This window comes from Megalobrama amblycephala, linkage group LG1, assembly GCF_018812025.1.
Source record: "Megalobrama amblycephala isolate DHTTF-2021 linkage group LG1, ASM1881202v1, whole genome shotgun sequence".
Classification (NCBI taxonomy): Eukaryota; Metazoa; Chordata; class Actinopteri; order Cypriniformes; family Xenocyprididae; genus Megalobrama; species Megalobrama amblycephala.
Window position 1 is genome coordinate 6,975,290 of NC_063044.1, and position 24,956 is coordinate 7,000,245.

At 38.2% G+C, this 24,956-nt stretch overlaps 1 protein-coding gene across 5 annotated transcripts in view; it reads right to left on the minus strand.

Moving 5' to 3' along the window:
• LOC125242811 (NACHT, LRR and PYD domains-containing protein 12-like) overlaps positions 1 to 24,956 on the minus strand; it is a 127,772-nt gene that overhangs the window by 34,268 nt on the left and 68,548 nt on the right. The window contains exon 10 of one of the 5 annotated variants that reach the window (XM_048151782.1): positions 13,110 to 14,356. The exons of 1 other annotated variant lie outside the window; for it this stretch is intronic. In XM_048151782.1, the coding sequence (XP_048007739.1) occupies positions 13,143 to 14,356 (1,214 nt within the window). In that variant the 3' untranslated portion in view covers positions 13,110 to 13,142. Of the gene's footprint in view, positions 1 to 13,109; positions 14,357 to 18,141; positions 18,218 to 18,804; positions 18,876 to 21,888; positions 22,627 to 24,956 lie in introns of those variants that run through there. 3 more of the 5 variants (XM_048151809.1, XM_048151800.1, XM_048151784.1) reach the window with 3 other exon arrangements.

Here is a 24,956-nt window from a genome sequence, read left to right on the forward strand (position 1 = left end):
ACCGGAATTCAGTTCAGTGTTGATTCAGTTCTGGTCAATAACTGTAAAGTATATAAATTATGTAATAAGCTCAATTCAGCTATAAAGCAGCTCTGGAGAAACCAGTCATGTCATCCTCTAGTTATGTTCTCATCCAAAAGTGATAAGCTATACTGTTCATTACACAACAAAGTACAACAAAGTGCTAAAAAAAAAAAAATGTTGTTCACTATTGGTACTTGGCAACATGCAGTTATTACTACAGTAATATTTTACGTCTTGAAGAATGTTTACAATCTTACCTGCCTCAATGATCAACAACTGCTTGAAGTAGGATGGAATGCCAGCCTTTCCTATTTAAGTAGTCTGATGCATTGTCTCTGGGGGATAACATTGGGATTTGGATCCCATCTATGGCCCCAGCACACTGAGGGAAGCCAATTCTCTCTTCAAACCCACGCGTCACCTCATTCAGTCTCTCTCCGGTGGGAATGCTTATGTGCTGACGAACAAGCGATTTCAGCCCAGGTGCCACCTCATGCACGCATTGCCAAACTATAGCTTTGCTGACACCGAAGAGATGACCAATTGTGCGGAAACAGTCACCTGTAGCAAACCAATACAGGGCCAGTGCAACTCTTTTCTCCACGGGAATCGCTCCACGTAGCTGTGTGGTTTTGCGAAACAATCGAGGGTGGAGTAGATCGCAAATATAATGGAAAGTTTGCCTTCGCACACGGAAGGTGCAGAACCATTCGTTTTCGCGCATTTTCCCACAACAGCTGGCAATGTTCTCAGACCTATATATTTCTTTGTACCCTTACCATTACGGCATCTATCCACCTTATTACTAATTGCAGCATCCTCATCCTCCCCATTTTATGAGATATGTAAAATCTCCCGTGACTGAAAATGTTTTTTAAAAGAAAACCCACCACTTCAGGTCGACTTGGTACAGGAGCCATCCTATTTTCTTTTTTTCCGCAGTAAAGACAGATACGATCGGTTATCTAGACACAGAAGCCACTTGATGTGGACAAGTGTAAACACGCCGTGTCCTGATTGGCAAATTATCCGATCTGCTTGATGAATTAATTATAAATAAATTAATAAATTAATGCCAAGTGTAAACACAGCCAATGTCCCTACAACAACAGACTGCCGTTCATCCAATACATAATTTTTTCAAGAATGTTGTCTTCAATCTTCAAGAGTCTATGCCATGAACGTCACATACTTTTGAAAAATCCAGTGTTCAGTTGTTCCTGATAAGCACTCGTTACAAACATGACTGCTTTCTTCTTCCATGAGAGAGTTTGGCGTCACAGCGGCTTTGTTTCTAGGCAGACCGTTAACAGATGTGACACACTTCTCCTGGAAATCCTGGAGAATGCATCCAATCAGATGTTGACTCTAAAACTCCCAAAGTGTTTCCGATTATGTGCATCAGACATTCAGCCAATGGTCTGTGGGCATGACATCTGAGCCTGAGGCTTGTTTTTTAATATTTATAACACAATATAATTAAGTAATTATCATACAAACAAGAGTTCTGTTTTGACTGTTTTGTTCTAGTTCATCAACTAAAATAGTTTCAAAGTAGAATAACTGCATCATTTGAATGTGAAAGTGATAGTAGTTTTCATACTTAATAGTATAACTTTTTTTGACATTTCTATATTCTAAATATATTTAAACTATTAATCGCATTACTTGTGCAAATGTAGCAGATTAATTGTATTCATGCCATCTGAGCTACATTAAACGATCTGTGTAAACTCAAAGATTTTGTTTATACTGATTTAATTTGATTTGTGTTAATTAAAGCTGCTGTCTGTAACGTTTTTGAGTTCAAAATTTACAAATATTATATTATGAGAATGTTCAACATGAATCCATTTTTCAAACCGTGTTTTTGTCTTACCCTGAATCATTATGGTACACATATAATAAGCGTTTATATTCAGACCATTTCAGACCGGACTGGTAGGACCCGCCGCAGAGTATCACAGTAACTGCGTGACTCGCCATAGACATACACGGAGAAAAGTAGCTCTGAATACAATGATTTCCGTATACAAGGATCTCCGTATACCCACTTAAAAAGCGCAAGGATACGTAACCATGTAATAAATCACTAAATATTGTTTGTTGCTTTTAAAATGAAACAAAGTCTCATATTTGTCAAAGTCTCAAGTTTCATATTTTGCCCATTTCACTTCGTAATTAAAAGAAAAACATATACCGTTTTGGCGCTCTTTAATGTGTAACTTAGTGACAGATCGCAGTATATCACTGTCACTGTCATATATCAAATGCCACTGGCTGTTAAAGTCTTTTGTTGATAACAACAAAAGACTTTTGTTGACATGTAGATAACACACACAAGCCGTCTTTCAGAATGCTCTTGTATAGCCTAGATCAGATGCATACTATATGCATTAGTAAGTGTGGCGGTGCTTATGGGGTGTCGCTCTGCGATGGGTAAGTATGAGGCTGGGAGGGAAAAATCACAGTATACTCACTACAAAAAACTAGACTACACCACTGACCATACCTCAGATCTGAGTGAGCGTCAGACAGACACTGATTCACCACAAGAGCTTTTCAAAGCTCCTGTACTCCAGTGGAGCTTTAACCAATGAGTCTTCCAGCATTCTGATGAAGGACGAGTGGGAGGAGCCTAGAGTAATCGGGCCAGTGATCAGCTCCTTTACTACATCTCTCTCTCTCGCTCTCTCTCTCTCTCTCTGAATGTGTTTTCAGGTTGAAGTCGATGAAAAAAGAAAAATTGAAACCAGGCATTAATTTTTCTTGTTTTTCGTGTACTTCTTTAATAGATACTTTTGCTAAATTATGATTTTAGAAACAATCATTAGCCTACCATTAGCACGGGGGTGTGTCCGTGGACTACTATCTTTTCATTGATGTAACTGCTTTATTTACACTGCATGCATGTTGAGGAGTAGTTTAAAAGAATGATCACAGAGGATGACCTTTTTCACCCAAAGTGCTATCATTTTTATTATTAATATAATAATGCACACACTGTAAACTCACACCCGGAGCAGTGCCCCGTTGAAAAAACCCCAGCATATGCTGGTTACGTATGTTTTGAAGCATTGGCAACTGATTTGAGCTGGTTTAAGTGGTCATGAGCTGTTTAAGCTGGTCAAATGCATGTTGTTTGTTTGTTTAACACAAACCCTACATTTTGAGAAATTATTCCTATCGCTATTTTTCCTCTCACTGTCTTCTGTCTACAGTTTGGAACATGTTCTGTAAAATATCAAACTAACCATTTTAATATATTTCATTAACATTTAGTGGTTTTTACTGTATGGTCAGGTGGGGAAATATAATAGTGTGTGGACCAATCGGAGACCATTGGCTAATTGCTTAATTACAGAAAAAGGCAGTAAGCTCTTTTTCTGCGGTGAATTTCTTGTACAATGACGAAACTCACTGTTAAACCACCGCAGTACAATCAATGCATCATTGTAGAAACTAACTAGTCATGACTGTTTCCCAAACCAATCACATCTTTGATGTTCGAATCACTTTAGCTAACAATATATATAACAATATAGGACAGTCGCTGAAGCCATCACATGCATGTGGTGGAGTAATAACTTCTGCTAACTGATCGGTTCAAGGTCAGAATTAATGTATTTAGTATTATTAGAGTTAATTGGCATAAACAACAGAGAGCCGTTCATCATGTTAACATGTAGTGTTTGGCGCACACTTTACTCTTGTTTCTCTTATCCGCCTGTTCCAGACTGAGAATGTTTCAGAGAAGAGCAGATTCAGGCTGCAACAGAGGCCACATAGGCCAAGAGTGCAAGGATTACTCTGAGACTTTCAGTGTAGGACATGCAACGTCAACTGGCGGCCCGCGGGGCAAATCCGGCCCGCCAGAGATTTCCATCCGGCCCCCAGAATAATACTGAATTCAGGAATAGCCTTGTAAGAGGAAAAAGTTTAGGGCTGGTCCGAATACCATTTTTTGAGCTTCGAAGCTTCGGTAGTAATGAACATCGACTCTTCGGAGAGAGGGGCTGAACATATTTTTCTCTCTAATAAAGGCAGGAATCTGTGTCTGTATGTCCGTTTGCATTTGTATTATTTCGAGAACCGTTCATCCAGTCGACTTCACAAGGGAGTGCAGTGTCGCATTTGGTGCAATATAGATGGACACGCGAGACGCGACACATTCAGAATTAATAAACTTTTAGTAAACTACAGTCAGAACAGCGCGAGCGGGAAGCGGCGCACCTCACGCGGGCAGGGCTTATGCTCCGAGAACGGACACTGCACTAGTGATATAAAACGCACACACAGGTCTGTTAAATTAAGCAATACTTTTAAGGTAGTCTAATATTTTTCTGACTAACAAATTGGCACAGTAAGGGTAGATTTAAATAAAGAAAAACGAAATTTAAATAAAGAAAAAACGAAATTTAAATAAAGAAAAACGAAATTTAAATAAAGAAAAACGAAATTAAGTTAAATTAAAAACGAGATTAATTTAGATTGATAATAACGGGTAAAAATGCTAATACATTTTGTTTCTATTATTCTATTTTCCACAATGTCAAAGCAACAAAAAACAAGCTCAGACATGCACTTCGGTCCATACAAACTCCGCTGTTCTGCGCTCTAGCCAGAGAACACTCCCGTTGCTGGAACACGCATCGGTTCTATTTCTAGCATGCACGCGTTTTCCGCGTGGCTCGAGCGCGCCTGAGACGCTTGTCTCAGTGTGCAAACTCCAACCTGTTAAATATGGGAGCCGAAATAAAAACTCACACGCCACACAGCTGAGACGCTCACGCAGCCAGTGTGTCGCCGGCCTTATTCAAGGGGGAATGAGAACCGTTTCGCGGGGGATCCCAGGTGTGCAAAAAAAAAAAAAAAAAAAACTAATATTCGAATGTCAAATTTTCAAATCGAATACCAACCCACCGAACGAATATTCGAATATTCGGGTCCGTTCCATATTTATTTATTTTTAAATCTAACGGAAAAAAGCCTTCTGAAAAGTAGCTTGTGCCATAGCCTGCCTTCAGTCAAGAATGACGATAAACGCGTTGCTCTCATTGAACATCTTTTATTGTTTCACGTGCTCATTTTTTCACAAATGTCAAAATTTTCCTTGCCTGGGATTTGCGCACAATTGCTTGACAGTGATGGACAGCTTGACAGCCTCACAAATATGAAGCCTAAAATATCGCTATCGCCCCCTGGTGGCTTGCTGCAGTACAGGTAATATGTAAAAAATAACATAAATTAATCAAATAATAACATATTAGGATACAATTCGAATTTTATTTTATATTACGAGTATCTGGCCCTTACAGTGTCTGCAGAGAAAAATTCTGGCCCTTGGACAAATATAGTTGATGACCCCTGGTGTAGGATGATCCTGAAGCACATATTCTCATGCCAACACACAAGTATTTACTATTTTTTATTTTAGTATTTAGTAATTTTTTTTAATGGTGCATATTATGTGATAAAAATGATTTAATTGTGTATCTTTCTCTTTAATAGGAGGGACATCTATAAAGAAGATAGTTGTCCCTTTATCAATGAATGAGAGTGATTTCTGTGATTTGCTGACAAGGACATTTCCTGTCCTCAGAGCTCAGGATACTGAGCTCTGCAACGTCGACTGGCACATTTTGTTGTTTATTCTTACTTGCAGCCAGCAATTCAGCAGGAACCCTCTGAAACGCAGAGTATAACAATTCTTTGACAAACTGGTTCCGTGTGTGTATCACACCAATGTACATATTTTACGACAGCAGATCAAAGTTATTAATTATGAAGGCTATATTCAATATAAACTGGTACTATTATTTTTCTTCAAAACTATCTAAAAACATTTAATGCCTGTAGGAATAAAATTAATGCTTTTTAATGCCATTTAAGGCCTTAATTTTCTGAAAATCCATTTAATGACTTTAAATACTTTTTAATGCCCTGCGGATACCCTGTGATAGTGTAATGGAGAGAGGATGCAATAAATAAACGCAATCAGTAATGTTTTGGTCATCATTTGGATGGGGTCCGCTACACTTATGAAAGTTACATGAGTTATTTAGTCAAGAATAGTGTACAATCTTTTGTTATTTGATTAGCATTAAAGTGCAGACAGCAGCGTTAGGATTAGCAACAGTCATTATACAGCTCAGTGCCTTAATAAACCAGTCAATTAATAAACCATTGGTTCCTTATATCGGCTTTTCTCCTGCTACAGCCAATATGCCTATGGTTGTAAATTGAGCAAAAATCTGCATATAACTATCGGCGGCTGATACATCAGTGCATCCCTAATCATTTATAAACAACCAAAAATATGCTGATTGAGAGAGCAGAGGTCATAGTTAGTGTTAGTGTTTTGTCTACATCTGAGTTAAAAACCCAGGGCTGGATTTCCCAATAACGTTGTCCCTCTCGCTCTAAAGGCATACCTTAACTGAAGATATACCGTTTCTAGGTGTGTTCCCCAAACTATACCTTATGAGGTTGCTTAAGGTACACCTTCTTAAGTGTGACGTTACCAGGTGCTGTCCATGGCGGTGGTGCTGAATTGTTTGATATCGATGGCTCGAGAATCGATAATTCACTCTATGCAGGGGCTGCTTTATGTGAAAAAGCGGTGTTCTTTATAAAAGAAGCACTTCAGAAATAGTTGAAATTACATTTATCAGGACTAAAAAAATAATCCAAATTGCAAACTAAATCCAAACCTTGATATGTTATATAATTAATAAGAAATGAGTGTGAGAGCCCGCAACCTCATGGCCAAACACATCGTGCCTCGACCCGCTACACTGGCAGTATGCCTTCACTGGTCGTTGAAAGGGTCATTTATGTTATCAGAATATATTTGCCATTGTGTCTTCTACTCCTGAGTGACCAGCAGCTGCATCACATTATTGGTGTAAATCACTAATTTCTGTTATTGGATGAGCTACTCAATAAAAGCGCAACATGCAAAACATCTGTTCAACAGCTATTATGGCAGAGAAAAAGCAGAGAAAGAGGAGAGCCCCCAGCTTTAATCCAACCGAAATGGCCAGTCTATTAGATGAGGTGACACACCACAAAGATATACTTTTTTCTCATTTTTGGACAACATTACTAACAAAACAAAAAAAGATATATGGGAAAGCATAGCCGTGAAAATAGCAGCATCAAGTTTCAACCCACAGCGAGAGTTGGGAGTGGCACGATTTTGCCAGTGCAGCCAAAGTGCGAGGTGCTGCAGTCCGGAGAGATCGGGCAAGAACAGGTGGTGGGCCCAGCTCTGTGCCTGCATTCAGCCCCAATGAGGAAAAGGCCCTGGCAATACTCGGAGAAGCAGCTTCACAGGGTATCTCAGGGGGTATAGATCTGAGAGGTGTTGATACTACCATCCTTGTCCTCTTCCACCCCCACGCCCTCTTCCCCTGCCAGCAGCGGCAGGGCTTCTCCGGCACCGGCGTCACCACAGCTGTCTGCACCTTCATCAGCCTCCACTGAGGTTGCCCAGCACCAGCAATCCAGCAGTGGCTCCAGAAAGCGTCCTTTTATCCGATGCGACTGCAGTCAAGAGCTGGTAAAGCTCGAAAAGGAGAAGCTGGAAGTGCTGAGGGGGATCGAGAAGAGTTTACAAGAGGCCAACAACCTCGCCCGGGCCACGCTGTTACATTAATATATTATTATATTATATTATATTAATATTATATTATACCCAGGGGTTAAATTGGGCCAGGGCCATCTGGGGCTGAGCCCCGGCACATAGGCTTATATGGGCTTGACATTAATGTTTAATATTTTGAAGGGGCAAGAGAATCATCATATCAATCAGCATATTTTTGGTTGTTTATAAATGATTAGGGATGCACCGATGTATCGGCCGCCGATAGTTATACGCGGATTTTTGCTCAATTTACAACCATAGGCATATTGGCTGTAGCAGGAGAAAGGCTGATATAAGGGACCATTCTTTGTAATTCTGCTTCAACCCTACCCTGCATGGCTGCTGGGATTTTGTGTGCAGGTTTTACAACGGTTGGTCTCCAGTTTCATTGAATATGTTACTGGAAGTTTTCTAATCTCGTCCTTGAAAAGGTCTGGATATTCAGAATAAATTTGGCTTGCAAAGCTTGAAACTTAATCTTTTGTGATGAATTTCTTTATTGAACAAAACCAGTTTCATTTGTAAACATTCTGGTAGACCTATCAATGGTTGTACATTTCTTTGTACCACGTAGAATGAGAGGTTATATGCTCTTTCTGATGAGTGGCAGGTGAAAGTAGCAAAGCCTGCTGTGGGTATCTCCTCACCTCCATAGGCTATGAGCCTGGTGCTCTTCAATGAGCTTAATTCCTCTCCATTTTTTTATTTTTATGAACAAAGCTTAAGAAATGTTGCCATCAAATACTAATGGTTCGGGTCTTCGGAAGCCTTCTGCCATTTCTAACAAGGTAAGCGAAACTTTCTTGTTTCAAGTGTTTTCAATGAAACTTGACTTTCTTTAAAGGCCTTTCTCCTTTCCACGAATCATCTTCTGACACCATGATGAACGATGGACACATAATCAGTTATAAATGACATTAATACTTTACTGGAGAACTGTATGTAGTTTCAGACGATCAACTATCGTACACATTGGGGCTGATACTGAGACATAACTAAGGATACCTGTGAGGTAAATGCGATTTAAGGTATAGCTAAGAACATATAATCAATGTCCTACAATTAGAAAAAAGAAAGAAAGATATATTCAAAGAAAGAAATATTAAAAGAAAGAGATAGATGGATAGATAGATAGATAGATAGATAGATAGATATGGACATCAGATGTCGACCCGATGCACAAAGTTCCATCGCAAGGATGTAGCTCGGAGAGCGTTTGCTAATTGGGAAAATGTCGAGACGTCTGCCTCTGATCGCGAATGCTCTCCGGCCGATGTGTGGACGATGCAAAGCTGTAAATCCCGGCTGCTCTGCATGGGCTTTCTAGGACCTTTATAATTTATTTATGCCAAACCTGTCCAAGGCCATAATGTCTTTACATTAAACAACATATGCACTGCTTTCATTGACGCTCTCTCTTTCTCTGAGATCGTGCTGCCCCCTTTGTTACAGAACACATTCAACTTTCATCCCTCAAAATGGCCATATTTGAGAAAACTCAAATAGTTATAGATGGAAGTCATTTAACATTTCTATTGTAAAACAGTTGGCTGATATTAAATAATTAGCAACCTCATCTCACCTCGCTCTCTTCAACGCTAAACTGGTGGAATACATGCTCTGCTACAGTGAACGGTAAACCCGCCTGCTTTGATTTGATTGGCCATCTCAGTCATTTTGACACTGATGAGTGCTGTTAGACCACTGAGGCAGACCAGCAAAAAAAACAAAAGTACCTTGTAAACCGTTTGTCACCCTAACATCAAACAGAGACGTACGTAACTTATGTGGTATAGGCTATTATTTACCGTTTACGGTGCTGGCCAGATGACATTATTCAAAAAATGCCTTTGAACTAAGTGCCTAAGCCAAATATTGGGTTGGAGACAGATGACAAGGGGCAGCCGGTGAATTTGGACAAGGCAATATGGCATATTTGTTTTGTTTTGTGCCGTATTTGTAAGGTGGCAGCAAGGGACTGTCTTTGAGTCTTTAAACCGCTCATTCAACTACATGTTCAAAAATGCAGATTCATTTAAAGAGAGATGTAATGAAACAAGCTGTTGAAATCATTTTAACTTTGAAGTTAAATGGCCTGAAGGACAGATGCAAGTAATCACACACGCTCAGTCGATCTCTCTCACATTCACTGTCTGTTTAGGCTTGCTTAGTACCAATCTACAGAGCCTCTGTACAAATCACCATGGTACACATTATGCTATCATTAACTTATTTAATATTTAGTACATATGAATGAAGTGTAAAATGAGAAGGACATAACCTTTCAAAAAATAAAAAACATGCAAATATTGCAGTTGCTGCAGTTTTTGCTGTCCTCTGTGGCTGGCTTGTCAATAGCGCGGTATTACGATATTGCAGTTATCGCGACAGCCGTAATCTTTTGAGTTTAATAGGAATTATGGAAAAACTTCCATAATTCCTGGGGGATGGGTTGGCGGAGCGGTTAACCACCAAACCGTGTAATTTGTTGCTTCTTCACCGCAGTAAGAAAAAAATCCCATACTGTCACACCCCAACTCTCCCGTTATCTAAGTTTAAAAAAGAATCACTAGTATTCGCTGGGTCACATGACCACAAATGATAAGATTACTTCCTCTCAGTGACCATTGCATGTACCCTTCACTAATAGGCCCTTAGTAAAGGAATTCAGTTGTTCACTTTTGTTTGAAACACTAATGGCGTCCTTTTCTCAAAGTGCCCTTCAAGGGCTCAAAAAAGCCGTTTGGAATTTGCCCTTCAATATGCGCCTAATAGTGAACATTTATCTAAGTTAATGTTAGAGTGAGCGGCTATGCCAGACAGATAATCATCTTCATGTTAAATCAAATCATGCATTTTCTACCTAAGCTCTATGGCAGTTTGAAAAAGGTGGCTGAGGCGAGGCGACAGAAACATAACCAGTGTAATGAGAGAGGACAGCTGCAACTAAGGAGGATGCAGAGATGTTGCTGGATGTTACCGAGCATGGCTTGTCAGCTTTGTGATTCTTTGTATACACTATATTTCATAGATGTCACGTTTAAATGTTTTATTAAGTTCATTACTTTATATTTATGTAAACAGGGTTCCCATTCTAAGCCAAATGTCAAATTCCCTGACTTTTCCTTGACTTTCACAAACTAAAAAGCTGAATTTCCATGACCTATAATGAACGGAGCACTGAGCAGACAAAAAAAACATTATTTTTCAAACTTTATTTACTTATTCACAGTTGTTTTATTACAAAACTAACTTAAACACATACACACTACTTTTTTTTTTCTTTTATTTGTTAACTGGATTGATATTTTTCTGAACTATTTCTACAGAAATTAATTGTTTTCAGGGGTTAAACACAAGGATTTTCTGTTTGTGATCAAGTTCATTCTTCACATTTAGTTCTTGCAGACCGTGTTAGACTGTTTGACTGAGCAATCAATGTAAGATTGCCTACACTTTCTGCCTTTAATGCAAATCTCATCAGACAGTTTTCCTTTTCATGTTCAGTTTTTCTGCTCCTTTAAAGCCTTTTCTGTTCCTTGAGATGAAAGATGTATCACTGTCTTGACAAGGATGCAGACTGAAGGCCTTATTTACCACAAAGTTATCAATTCCCCTTACTGACCTCAAATGATCCACACTTTCCCTTCATGCTTTCAACCTTGATTTGTTTATTGACTGAAAAACCTCGCTCCACGGTTGCATTTCCATGCAAGAGCATTAGGAGGAGTGCCACAACATTCCACAGTGTTTCGTACACCTTTTCTCTTGCCTTTTTATAGAATAGGGTATCTACCTGACCTGTGACAGGATTGAAGTCAGTGAAATCTGCCCTTCTCTTCTGCAGTCTTATTGATGAACTTCCTGTACTGTTTGAGAATATCATTGCACTCATTTTCATCTACTCGTGTGGTCTCAGTGAGCAGTTTGAGGATGTTTTTCAACTTGTTGATGCATGATGAATCTTTATTGCTTGCCATCCTCCCTGGATCTAGGCAATCCATGTTGCACACAAGTGGAGATTTTTCTTGTAATTTCCCTGCAAGTGTCAGTAAGAATTTTCTGCAATCCATCCTGAACTCCAACACTCTCTTCTCAATGATCTTCTGTGATGACACCAGTTCCTTCAGCATTCTGTCTGCAGAGAACCCCACATGAACTTTAGTTGCATGAATGAGTGTTTTGTCTGTGACATCTATTGACATCAGTTATAATACTGTGTCTGCATTAGCAATCATATCAGGCTTGATAAAATGATCCATAGTTGACCTGATGACATTAGAAAGATCAGCAGCCAGAAAAGAAAGGCCGGTCTGTTTGATATAGATTCAAGAAAGAAAGGTGCAGAGACCCACTGTTGCCTGCAAAGGCTGCACCTTTCTTTGACGGTAGTATAGGATTTAGTTCCAGGGTTGGGGAGTTTGCCTGCTTCTACTGCATCCACATATTTCTTCAAGTTTGTCAATATATTGATCATTCCCTCTGTAACTGGGACATTCTCTACCCATCTTGTTTTACAGAATTTGAGTGGTATAAGAGGAGATGTTTGTCTGACAGCTTTAGCATAATCCTCTCTTCGGGCAGGGAAATCTTTCAGTAGCCAATAAGCATTACTTAAGAACTGGTCTACATTCCAGTTTGAGGCATCTGCACCCTTTTCAAATACCCCATGCAAAATATGTAGGCCACAGCTACCCACAATTAGTAACACAGTATTGACATCTTGTCCAAGTTCAGTTTAATATGGTATAGAATAAATTCTGACAAATGGAAAAACTCAAAAATGCAAAAATCCCTGATATTCCATGACTCGGACAAAAAAATATAAAACTCCCCAACTTTAAATGTCTGGAATAGAAATTTTAAAATTCCAGGATATTCCAGAAATTCCATGACCCGTGGGAACCCTGTATGCACTAATACTTTTAATTTATATATTACGTTGCTCACGCAAGTGGAAAAACATTTAAACATAAGCTTTATGTTTAAAGCCTACATGATTGGTAATGTGTTTGTAGCCGTCCGTAATTTATTTATTTATTTGCCAAACGACAGTAATTTTCTTTAAATCTGCCATTTACGGAGACTGTCTGCGGAACTATTTCCCAGTGGTGTAAAGTATTTGAGTAAATGCAGTTAGTTACTGTACTTAAATATCTTTTTGGATACTTTGTATTAAGATATTAGCAATTTTTACTCTTTACTTAACACAAGTAAACAAGTAAATGTATGTTTTACTCCAATACTTGGATTACATTTTGCATGGCACCTAATATTTCTGCAGCAGTTTCTGTTATAAAGAAGGCATTGTAGGTACTATGTCTTGTATGTTTGCCTTTACTCACCCAAACTTGCCAACAAGGCTACTTTACATAAATGCAAGCACATTAGCAGTTAGTTGTGAATCACAGGTGTTTGATTTGGGAGACGAGGAAGATAAGATGTCTGTACTTTAATTCAAGCATGGTTTTCAGGTACTCTTTACACCTCTGCTCTTTCCAGAGTGACAACGTCTAAAACTGCTCTCTTTCGAGTGAATCCTCATATGCTCCTTAAGGATAGCCATTAATCTGAAACACTTTCCACACTGATCACACATGAATGGCTTCTCTCCAGTGTGAATTCTCATGTGAAAATATAGTGACAATTTATGTACGAAACTCTTTCCACACTGATCACATGTAAAAGGCTTCTCTCCAGTGTGAATATTCATGTGTTCCCTAAGGATTTGTTGACGTGAAAAGCCATTCCCGCACAGAGTGCAGGTGTAAGGCTTTTCTCCAGTGTGAGTTCTCATGTGGCGCTTAAGGCCTCCTTTATGACTGAAACTCTTTCCACACTCTTGACAGGTGTAAGGCTTTTCTCCAGTGTGAATTCTCATGTGGCTGTCAAGGCTTCCTTTTCCAATGAATCTCTTTCCACACTGTTGGCAGGCGAATGGGCACTCTCCAGTATGAATTCTCATGTGGACTATAAGGTTTCCTTTATGACTGAAACTCTTTCCACACTCTTGACAGGTGTAAGGCTTTTCTCCAGTGTGAATTCTCATGTGGATTTCAAGTTTTCCTTTTAGACTGAAACTCTTTCCACACTGTTGGCAGGTGTGAGGCTTTTCTCCAGTGTGAATTCTCATGTGGGCTGTAAGGTTTCCTTTGTCACTGAAACTCTTTCCACACTGTTGGCAGGTGTGAGGCTTTTCTCCAGTGTGAATTCTCATGTGGACTATAAGGCTTCCTTTTCCAATGAAACTCTTTCCACACTGTTGGCAGGTGAATGGGTTCTCTACAGTGTGAATTCTCATGTGGACTTTAAGGCTTCCTTTTTGAATGTAACTCTTTCCACACAGTTGGCAGGTGTAAGGCTTTTCTCCAGTGTGAATTCGCATGTGGACATTAAGGTTTCCTTTTCGACTGAAACTCTTTCCACATTGCCGGCAAGAAAAAGGTTTCTCTCCAGTGTGAATTCTCAAGTGGACTTGAAGGTTTCTATGTTGATCAAAACTCTTTCCACACTGTTGGCAGGTGAAATATCCTTTAGTTCCTGTCTTTTGAACTCTTTTTCGTGAGGAAGTCTTTTTAGCCAGCGTCGACCTTTCCCCAGTCATGAAATCATGTTTATCATAATGTTCTTTCTCTTCTTCCCTTTCATTAAGTTCATGGCTAGCCTCTCTCAGTGCTGTTAGATCTAGAACGAAAATAGACAAAACAATTTAGACATTTAAAGCATCAAAACCAACAACATGTATGATCTATACCAGGGGTGTCCAAACCTGTTCCTGAAGAGCTACCATCCTGCAGATTTCAGGTCCAATTCCAATCAAACACACCTGAACCAGCTAATCAGGATGTTCAGGGTTCCTTGATAATTACAGCAGGTGTGTTGGAGCAGGGTTGGGACTGAAGTCTGCAAGACGGTAACTCTCCAGGAGCAGGGTTGGACACCCCTGATCTATACCATACCCTATGGATCAGGGATGGGTAGCTTTGGTCCTGGAGGACCTGCATAGTTCAGTTTTATCTCTATTTAAATACACGTGCCTGTAATTTTCAAGCAGTCCTCAAGAATAAGGGTTAAATATTGGGGTTGGGTTAAATTTTGCAGGTGTATTTGATCAAGGATGGAGCTAAACTCTTCAGAATAGTGTCCCTCCAGAACCAGATTTGCCCATCCCGTCTATAGATCTTTTACTCAATACACCAGTGGTTTTCAAACCTGGTCCACAGGGACCCACCACTGCACATTTTGTATGTCTCCTGTATTTTTCACATCTGGTGAAGATCATCAGCTTGTTAGAGAAGACCTGACATTGATAGAGATATTTGCAGACTACTATTCCTGTTCACCAATAAGGCGAGAACCAGAACTGTTATAAACCTAAATATACTTGAATTAAGTTAATTGAAAAGTCAACTATTCTATTAGTAATAGAAGATTTTTGTTGTTGTAATGATGTCAGACATAGCACACACAAAAGTAGTAGCTGTTCCGTACTGCGGCACGGTTAGTGACCTCACTACAGCCGTACCGAGCCTAATCTCTTCAAGCGGGCCAGGGCATGGTATGGAGCAATCACACTAGCCAAACAAACTAGACTTTGGGGGTCAAAAGTGCTCACAAGTGTGAGTACACCCTTAATTTTTGTTTAAGACACATTTTGAGAATAATTTATGACACAAAACTTTCCCACCATTGACAGAATTCCCCTGGTATATGGTAGGGGTGCTTTTACTTATCTGAATCAGTACAAAACCTCCAGATCAAAACACAGAAGAAGCAGCAGCAGGAAGAAGCGATAAAAGCTTTGATCAAGTACATGCAAACTAACGCAATCATCTGTGTTATTTTTCTTGACATATTGCATGTTCAGCTATTCATACAACAAAATCTTCTGGGGTCATTAAAGTTTTGTAATAATAATCAAAAATGCTGGTGATGGCTGGCAACTTAAAAAAAAAAAAAAAAACAATTAAATGAGATGTGCTTTCCTCAACACAAAACTTACATTTTACAGTTATACTGTTACTTGTAAATGTCCAATACTAGCAGAATCTGTCTAGTACTTTACATGTAACTCTCTAAGCTCTTGATTGCTTGAAATCTGCTATGGAGCCGACCTGTAGTCAGTTGTTAGTTTTTTATAAAATAAACTATAAAAGGACTTTTTTAAATGCTTGAATATGTGCCACACTTATTGCTGCCAGCTGGTGGCATCATGACCATAAACAATAATTAATCAGCTCCCATGATTACACATACAACCTCAACATGATCTAAATCAGGGGTTTTGTTGGAAATCTCAGAAGCATAGACCAGGAGACTTTGGGATCTCTTGAAGCAGAAGTTACTCTTTATTGAGAAACATGCTGTGCGTCGCTGTGGTCATCCAAAATCTGACTAAGGCAGTGACTTGGTAGTTCATATACATTCAAGGGGGAGGGATACATAGAGTAGAGGTGTGGACAATCTAAACAAAGGATGCAAATGCAGTACAGGAATCAGATCATTCCCTACATTTCCCAGCCATGTTTTTGAGAGATGCGAGCTCCAGGGCGTCAGCGGCCATTCAGGGGTCGTGTAAGCGCCGAGAACAGCTTCATCTCGGGCAGTGCTTCGGGGATTTACCGCTGGCTCTTATAGTGGTTAAACATGAGACATAATTCAATTTGAGTACATAAAACGGGCAATCTTTGGTCTTATTAATCTATTATTTGTTCCACAGCAAGTCGAATTGTGCTATTGTGCTTTCAGATTGACAAGAGTCAGTTGTTTGCAAAATAGACCATGTTATATAATCCAAAACTCGGGAAACTCACTGAATCTGCCAATGCCGTAATTTTACATCAACAAAGTCTTGGGCTACGTTCACACCGTCAGTCCAAATCTGATTTTTGTGCATATCTGATTGAAATCAGATTTAGCAAGTGTGAACTGCAAAATAAATAAATAAATAAATCACATGAAATGCAATTTATACAAATCCATTTCAAGCTACATTCATGTGTGGTTTGAAATCCTATTCAAATCACATTTAAAGTGATGTAGTTACACACTATAGTAATGAGTTAATAATGCTTAATTATGAAATTAAACCAAACCTCAACCCTAGCTCTATAGTAAATATATGTAGTTAAAATTATCAGGAAAATTTAATTCTGAAGTGAACTAATCCTTTAAAATTACTCAGTTTTTCTTTGAGTGATTACAATGTAATCGTCATCTTAAAATAAAGTAACCAATTAAACTGCCGTTTGTGTTTGACCAGTAGGTGGCTTTGTCACCTAATTGATGTGGTCAGTGTGGCATAACAATGACACAGAGTTTGGTGTCAATATGCAAAACCATTGCAGAGTCACGGCTTTAGATCATTTTTGGTAATTTGCAGTGACGTTTTTTGTGTCTCAAGGTACAACAGTACTGTAGAAAAAGCAAATTTCATGTTTTGTTTAATTATAGCACCACCAATTTTTTTATGTGTCCTCACAGTGAGCTCATACATACAGTGTGTCAAGCTTGGTAAAAATATCTCATTGCATTTAGGAGTTACACATAAATTTATATTTATGAGCACATAACAATGACCCATGTCCGACTTTGTATTTATTTGGCACTTACATTCAAAATTGTGACTTTTGGCTTGCAATATTAATGGGTTATTAATGAAAATTCTGTCATCTACTCACCATTATGTTTTTCCAAACTTGTACAAGTTCTTCTGTTGAACACAAATTTTGGAGAATATTGGTAATCAGACAGCTGACGGTTTCCACTGACCTCAATAGTACTTTTCTTCTACTGAGGAAGTCAATGTTTGGTCAGGATTCTTCAAAATATCTTCTTTTGTGTTCAGCAGAAGTAAGAAACTCACAGGGGTTTGGGACGACAGCAGAATTTTCATTTTTGGGTCAACTTTCCCTTTAATGTTTATTCATACAAATCCAGTGCTGCTAATTTAATTTGTTAGTTTAACTGAACTTATTTCAGTTTGTATCAGAACTTTTACAGAACATTAAAATGACAACCATGATCATTTTGTCTCAACATGTAATTTTCACACCATTTCATCTGTCAGCGCTTATTGATTTCCAACCTACACCTGTACCACAAATGACAAGGTGAATATTTTCACTGGTTTCATCAAATATTATCAGTTCACTCTGTTCAAAATGTTTTACACACTTGCCCTGCTGACTTTCCTCCATATTACACACACATTAAATTATTATTTATAAAATATTTTTTTTGCGTGATTTAATGTTCAATTACTGCTGTTTATGTTCAGGTATGTTAAAATGTAAGTAAAGCACTTCTGTGCATTAAGATGCTCAAAGTTTTTTGTTTTTCATTGTTCTCTATTCAGAAGTAGATGTTTGGTTTAATGTTGCACAAAATATTCTCTATTTCTGTAGATCTGGACATTTTAGGATCAATAAAACGATGAGAATAAAACCAACCTGTTTGTTCCTCAATATCTTCAATCTTCATGTCTTCAGTCTCATCTTTAATAATTATCTTCATATCTTCAGTCTCCTCTTTAATAAACTCCATCTGTAAGAAAAGAATAACAAGAGTTAATAGTCTTCAATGACCTTTTAAAAAACATTCAAAACTAACGCTGTAAATTAAACACTTCATATTTAGAAGTTTATGATCTACATTTGGTATTTAAAGAATTATAGATTATATTTAAATGATTACTCTTTGATGAAAACATGATTAGTTTGTTAGTGTTTGTTGTTCTCGTTCATGTTTGAGCAGCACGAGTCGTGATTCACTGAATCATTTCTCTAAATATTTGATTCAATTGACTCGGAGTTGAAAAGTTCATCATAACTCTCCAGAGACTGAACTCGTGTTCATGATAAATTGATTTATGATATATATATATAGAGAGAGAAATGAGACGCAGGTTTACTGTTTCTCATCAGTGGATATGAGCTTTATTCACACAAATACTGTTCATTACAGTTAGATAAACAATTACAATGTTACATTAAATAGTAAATAAACTCATTTCACATCACTTGTTTAAAACAAAACACACTATAACTATAAATCACTGAACTGTTTCTATCGATTAAAACAGCTTAAATTCTTAAAACAAACCTTTCTTCAGCAGAATCACAGCAGATGCAGGAGCTCGGCGCAGTCTTATGACGTCATGTCGTCACTCCAAAATAAAAGTCCTGTTCAGACGCCGCATTGTCTACAATCACAGAAGTGAACTGAAATCTAACCATATTTATCAGATAATCTTTGTATTAAAATCAAAAGTGACAAAAATGATACAAAGAAACATGTTAAAAAGGTTGTATGAGTTCATTCATGTGTCAGCGCAAACTGAAACACAATTTATCTTTCAAGAATCAGTAATCAAGTAAAATAAGCAAAATTTCAAGTATAAATGTAGTTTATTCAATTCCAGAAATATTGCTAAAAGGTTCAGTCAAGTTAAAAATGAAATGTTTCACATATTTGTAATTAAATCAATAAGTAAAGTCTTCAATGTCAAGGGTCATTAGTGTGAGTTGCTGCCTATTTAGCAAATTAAATTGTGATGTGGACACTTAATAGAGACTTTCTGGTTCTCTGATGTTGAGTCTAGAGCAATCACACACACAGTTGTAAACGTCAAACTTCACAGCATGCAGACTCTTGAAGGTCTGCCCCGTTTGCCACACACACACACACACACTCTCTCACACACACACACACACACACACACACACACACACACACACACACATTTGTTTTTGTGAATTGTGGGGACTTTCCATAGGCCGCAATGCATTTTATACTGTACAAACCATACTTTCTATCCCCCTACCCTACCCCTAACCCTAAACCTAACCATCACAGGAAACTGTGCACACCTTTATTTTCTCACAAAAACATCATTTAGTATTTTTATTAATTAATTTACATTGTGGGGACCGGTGGCTGGTCCCCATGATGTAGGTGAACTCAGGTTTATATTACATCGTGGGGACATTTGGTCCCCACAATGTAATATAAACAAACTTGTTTGTTTATATTACAAGATACAAGACACAAGATTGTTCAAGATACAAGATTACAAGATACAATGTTACAAGATTGTTTTAGCCTGTATCAACTGGATTGAAGTTTGTTTATTTGTAAAACACAATACATTTATTTGTTGCTCTGCGTTTTCGCTCAAACTGACATTTGTATTTGAACATCACTTTCTGTTTGTTTGTGAGTCGAGTTTTCCTTTGCAAAGCAGATCGTGTTTGTTGAGAAAAAACTGGATTTGTTTGTTTTATTAAAGCCAAAAAATATGTATCAGTGCAACTTTCATGAAGTAAAGTCATTAAAAACCTTCCTTCCGCCGGAAACAAAGCGGTCCCTGTCCGAGAACAGCAACAGAAGTTACATTATTAGGCCATTAGATGGCAGCAAAGACTGTCTTTATGAGCGAGTCACTCAGTGGCAGAGACTTTTATACTGTCTTTAGATCAAGAGAAAATACTCAGCAATGGTGCTGACTTATGAATCTGCACATGGTTTGTCTTAAAACATATTAAAAACACCACATAGACACATAAACAACATTAAAAACTTTAGCTCTTCACACTAAGACAATCCAAACTAACTCAAACGAAAGCACTTGTTTCTTACTTGAAAGAATGCTCTCTTACCAGAAAGTGTTTCAGGCCCTGTTGACGTCTTCAGGGTCTTGTCATTTTCATTAAAAAAATAATGTGATAATTAAAAAAAATTGTGGTTTAGTGTTTGATAGAAAAAAAATTCACTAATACAACCAAGAGATACATTTTCCTCTTCTTTTTTTTAAGAAAAATGTGTGCAATTTTGAGGCTTGATTTAAGGGACAAAATAAGCAAATAAAACTATGGAAAGAAGGCTGCCCTTTAATTTTAAGAGAATTATTTCAATTATATGGCTTTATTTATTGACACCATTTGAAGGTGAACCTATGCTGGTCCAGGACCAGTTTATGACCAGCACTTGACCAGCCCAAACCAGCTTCAAAACCTCCCTTAACCAGCATATGCTGTTTGTTTCAACAGTGTCTGTCACATGATCACTTCAAAACAAACTCATGACTGAGATTGAGAGACGAAGCATTATGATCAAGTTCTGGTGAAAAACTGCACTGATTAATGAGCGTTTGAGATCGTTCCTCATTACTGTTCGACACACACAAGCTTTCAGCAAGTATGACTGCTTTTATATGTCAGATATTAGGATCTTTCCCACAGAAACTAATTCATGCACATGTTTTTATGTAATAAAATGATCTTTCTCAATGACACAGAAAATTTAAGCAGTTTTTTATATCTTACATTTTATATAGATTTGGTTTGTGTCTTATTTATGGTTACAGTACAAACAAGACAGAATAAAAGCATGTTTGACAACAAAAAATGCTTTATTCATTATGATCTTAACCTGAAAAAGGCAGTACATGTTGTGATTAAGTCATTTTCATTCATAGAAATGAGTATATTTATTTATGAGACAAAAAATTAAAAAAGCACATAAGTGTAGAGTTTATGGTGCAATTTACAGATGTACAATTTAAGATGGAAATTATTCATGTGACCCTTTAAAAAAACGCTTTATTCAAACTTATTGATCTAACAATCACGTGTTTGCAGTCCTGCTGCATCTCAACACGAGTAATTCTCTCCTACTCTTTTATGATCACTGAGGTTTCTGACACACTTATTCTCTCACCTACTGCTTTTCGCTTATTATATAGTAGAGAAGTAGACGGTTTCAGACTCTTTCAGTCAGAGTGTCTCAACTCTCATATTTAACGGCTCTGACCAATAGTTGTTCTCACTGTCCAATGACAGCGTGTGTTACATTTACAGTGACAGAGGATTGGCTCTTCACACTGAGGTGAAAGTTGATTGGTTGCTCCACGTGTGTCCTGACCAATGGCATTTTTAACTCGATTGACAAATGGATAAAGAAAAGCAATTGGCCAATGCTTTATAAAAAAATGATTTATTAATGTACTTTTTTTGTTCTGTTAATCTACATTTTAAAACATGAATCAAATAAACAGTTTTAAGTTTGTGTATTTATTCATAGATGTAAAAATGTCCATTAATGTTTGAATGATTAAACTGATAAATTGATTGTTGATGTTATTTTTCAGTGGGTTAGTGGATCTAAATCTGTAAGTGTCACTCCTGCTCCTCATAACGACACCACATGACACAATATACATGAACACTGAGTTCAACATTTATTACAATATTTCAACATTTATTTCATCATCTGATTTTGAGTCATTAACACACATTTATTGTGTCGTGATATTTCAGTGTTAATGAAGAGACTCTATAACATCTGATTCATCATCAGCTCAAAGCATTATGGGTAGAGTCTCTCTGTTCTGATTCATCAACACAGTTTCACTGATGATCCATAACCAAAACTAAACCCAGGATAGAGCGGTTGAGTGAATGTGGTCTGGACTGTGTGGATGAGGATCATTGTGTCTCCAGAGACGCTGTAGAAGGACAGAGTTCCTGCACTGTGATCCACATACACTCCTGTTCTATAGTGATTCTCCTCATTCACTGATCTACTGATGATGGGCTTTACAGGGAGAACAGTGTATATGTTATTGTGTCTGAATGAGTAACTGGAGTTAGAGCAGTTCAAACTCCAGGACTGATCATTAGCTCCAAACACACACTCATTACCCGCTCCCTTCCTGCTGATGCTCTTATATGACACTGATATATACACATGATCAATCCCACTCCACTCAATCTCCCAGTAACAGCGTCGATCACTCACACTCTCTCTACACAACACCTGAAGATAATGATTAAATCTGTCTGGATGATCAGGATACAACTGTGGTGTGTGAGTGCCAGTAATCACTGTGTTACTCTCAGACAGACCGATCCATTTATTCACTGTGTTCAGATCCAGAGTGATCCGAATGGAATCTGATGGAGATAAAACACATCACAATCAGGAATCATCAATCTGTCCATCTTTTAATCTACACTGTAAACATGATTTCTGCTGCTTGTTAAATGAACTTCATTAAAATGAGTTAAACCACACAATTACTGCACATTCTGTCCTGATTTAATTGAGTAAATCCACTTAAACACGTCAAACTGAAGTTCACTTCATCATTTGTGTTGAACGAACTGAAACTGGGCAGTTCCCAGCATGCTTTGCTCTGGTCTGGATCTATTCCAGAATCTGACGAGTTCATGTAGGATTTGTCTCAGATCTGAACTTGATTTAGGATCCTCTCCTCTCTCACAGAATCTCATGTGTAGTTGTGAATCTTAAAGCCTCCATCAGTTCGGTGATCGACTCTCAGGTCTGTTACCAAGAGCAGCTGCTGTGAAGAAACGCTCCAGAATAAAATGGAGGATCAAAACAGCTGTGCTTTAATGAAGTTTGATCAAAGCCTGTCACTGTATTTCACAAGTCTGTCATTATTCATCAGTGTTTTGTGTTCAGAAAGTCTTTCCAGCGCTGATCTTCATAGTTTATCATTAACTCTTTCCCTCCAAACACAGAATTTTCCGGGTTTCCATGTTTTCACTGTTATACACTGTTACACATCATCTGAATGAGTACAGACTCTGCTTGATTAAAACTCATTTTTAACTCATGATTTTATCATGAATCATCTGTCTGTGTCCATTATCTTTTCATCTCCCGATCTCCAGCAGAACCACTTCAAAATAAAAGTCCTGATAGGAATAATAACTCAAATGGAGGAGAAATTATACAAAAAAAAATTTATTTAAAAAAAATAAATAAGAACACAAATAATACTAAAACACACACTTAATTAATACTTATACTAATATAGTGAACCAAAAAAAAATCTAAGCTATTTAAATAATGAATTAGTTTTAATAATGAAATAATGATTTTTACAGTTTCAAATACTATTGAAGTTATGACACCAGTGGGGTTGTGCTACAATGTTTCTGTTGAGTTAGGATGCTTCTGTAATACACTTTTGAGGTTCTGACTGAAACTGCCATGGCACCAAACAGATGAGACAGGATCTGAAGTTAGGATCTGATGCAATATGTGTGTTGGATTTTGTGGTTTACGAGGACTGAATACTACCAGCATTACGGGGACATTTAAGTTTGAGGACAGGGATCATGTCCTGGTAATTCAGATGTCATTTACTAATTCCCAGAAGATCCCTCCAAATTTTGGCACCATGTCTTATATCCCACAAAACCCTGAAATTTCACTATACAGACCCTGCGTCCCAATGTCCATACTATCCATCCTAAATAGAGTGTGAGATTAAAGGTACAATGTGTAATATTTTTTTCCGCTAGAGGTCGCTAGAACCCTATTCAAAACAAAGGCGTAGTTTGATGACGCCAAGTTTTAGAGCGGAAACTTGGGACATGTGGTCTCCATCTCAACGGACGGTGCAAAAGAATAGGGATTGGAGTCGGGAAGAACTCGTGTTCATGGATGCGATTATTAACGCCACGATTATTAACGTGGTTAGGGTGCGGTGTGTGCACGGGGATGTGGTGAAATATCCTATAGTGCCAGTCATTATTCAATTCAGGGGTCAAAAGCATAGCGTTGAGGTGGCAGTTAATCCGCACCTCCGGCATCCGATAATTCTGGGAACGAACTGGCCAGCATTTAATAAATTATTGGGTTGTTTATGCTGGGATGCCTCTTGGGAAAAAAAGATGCTGGATAAGGATGCGCGAGTGCAGGTGGGAGAGACTGACTGGGGACCAGTGAGTACAGCTTCAGAGGAACAGAGCGAAATCAGAAGACTTATTCTTTCGGACCGCAATGATTTTCATCTGGAGCAGTCTCAGGACAAACGCTAAAACATGCCTTTGAAAAGGTCAGTACCATCGACGGTCAGCCTCTCCAGCCTGGACGTCCACTTTCTTATCCATATTTTGCAATCATAAAGGATAGGTTGTATCGGGTGACCCAAGACACTCAAACAAAGGAAGATACAACCCAATTGGGAAATGCTTTCCCAAGCGGCTCATTCTAATCCAATGGCTGGGCATTTATGACAAACAGCAACACTAAATCGCCTCATGACCCGATTCTTTTGGCCGGGCATTCACGAGAACGTGCGCAGTTGGTGCGCGTCTTGTCGTGAATGTCAGTTGGTAAACCAACTAATTAATGCAGGTCCCCTTCGAAAGAATTGGTATGGACCTCATCGAGCCATTAGAGTGATCAGCGAGAGGGCATCACTTTGCATTAGCCATTGTGGATTATGCAACACGATACCCCGAAGCAG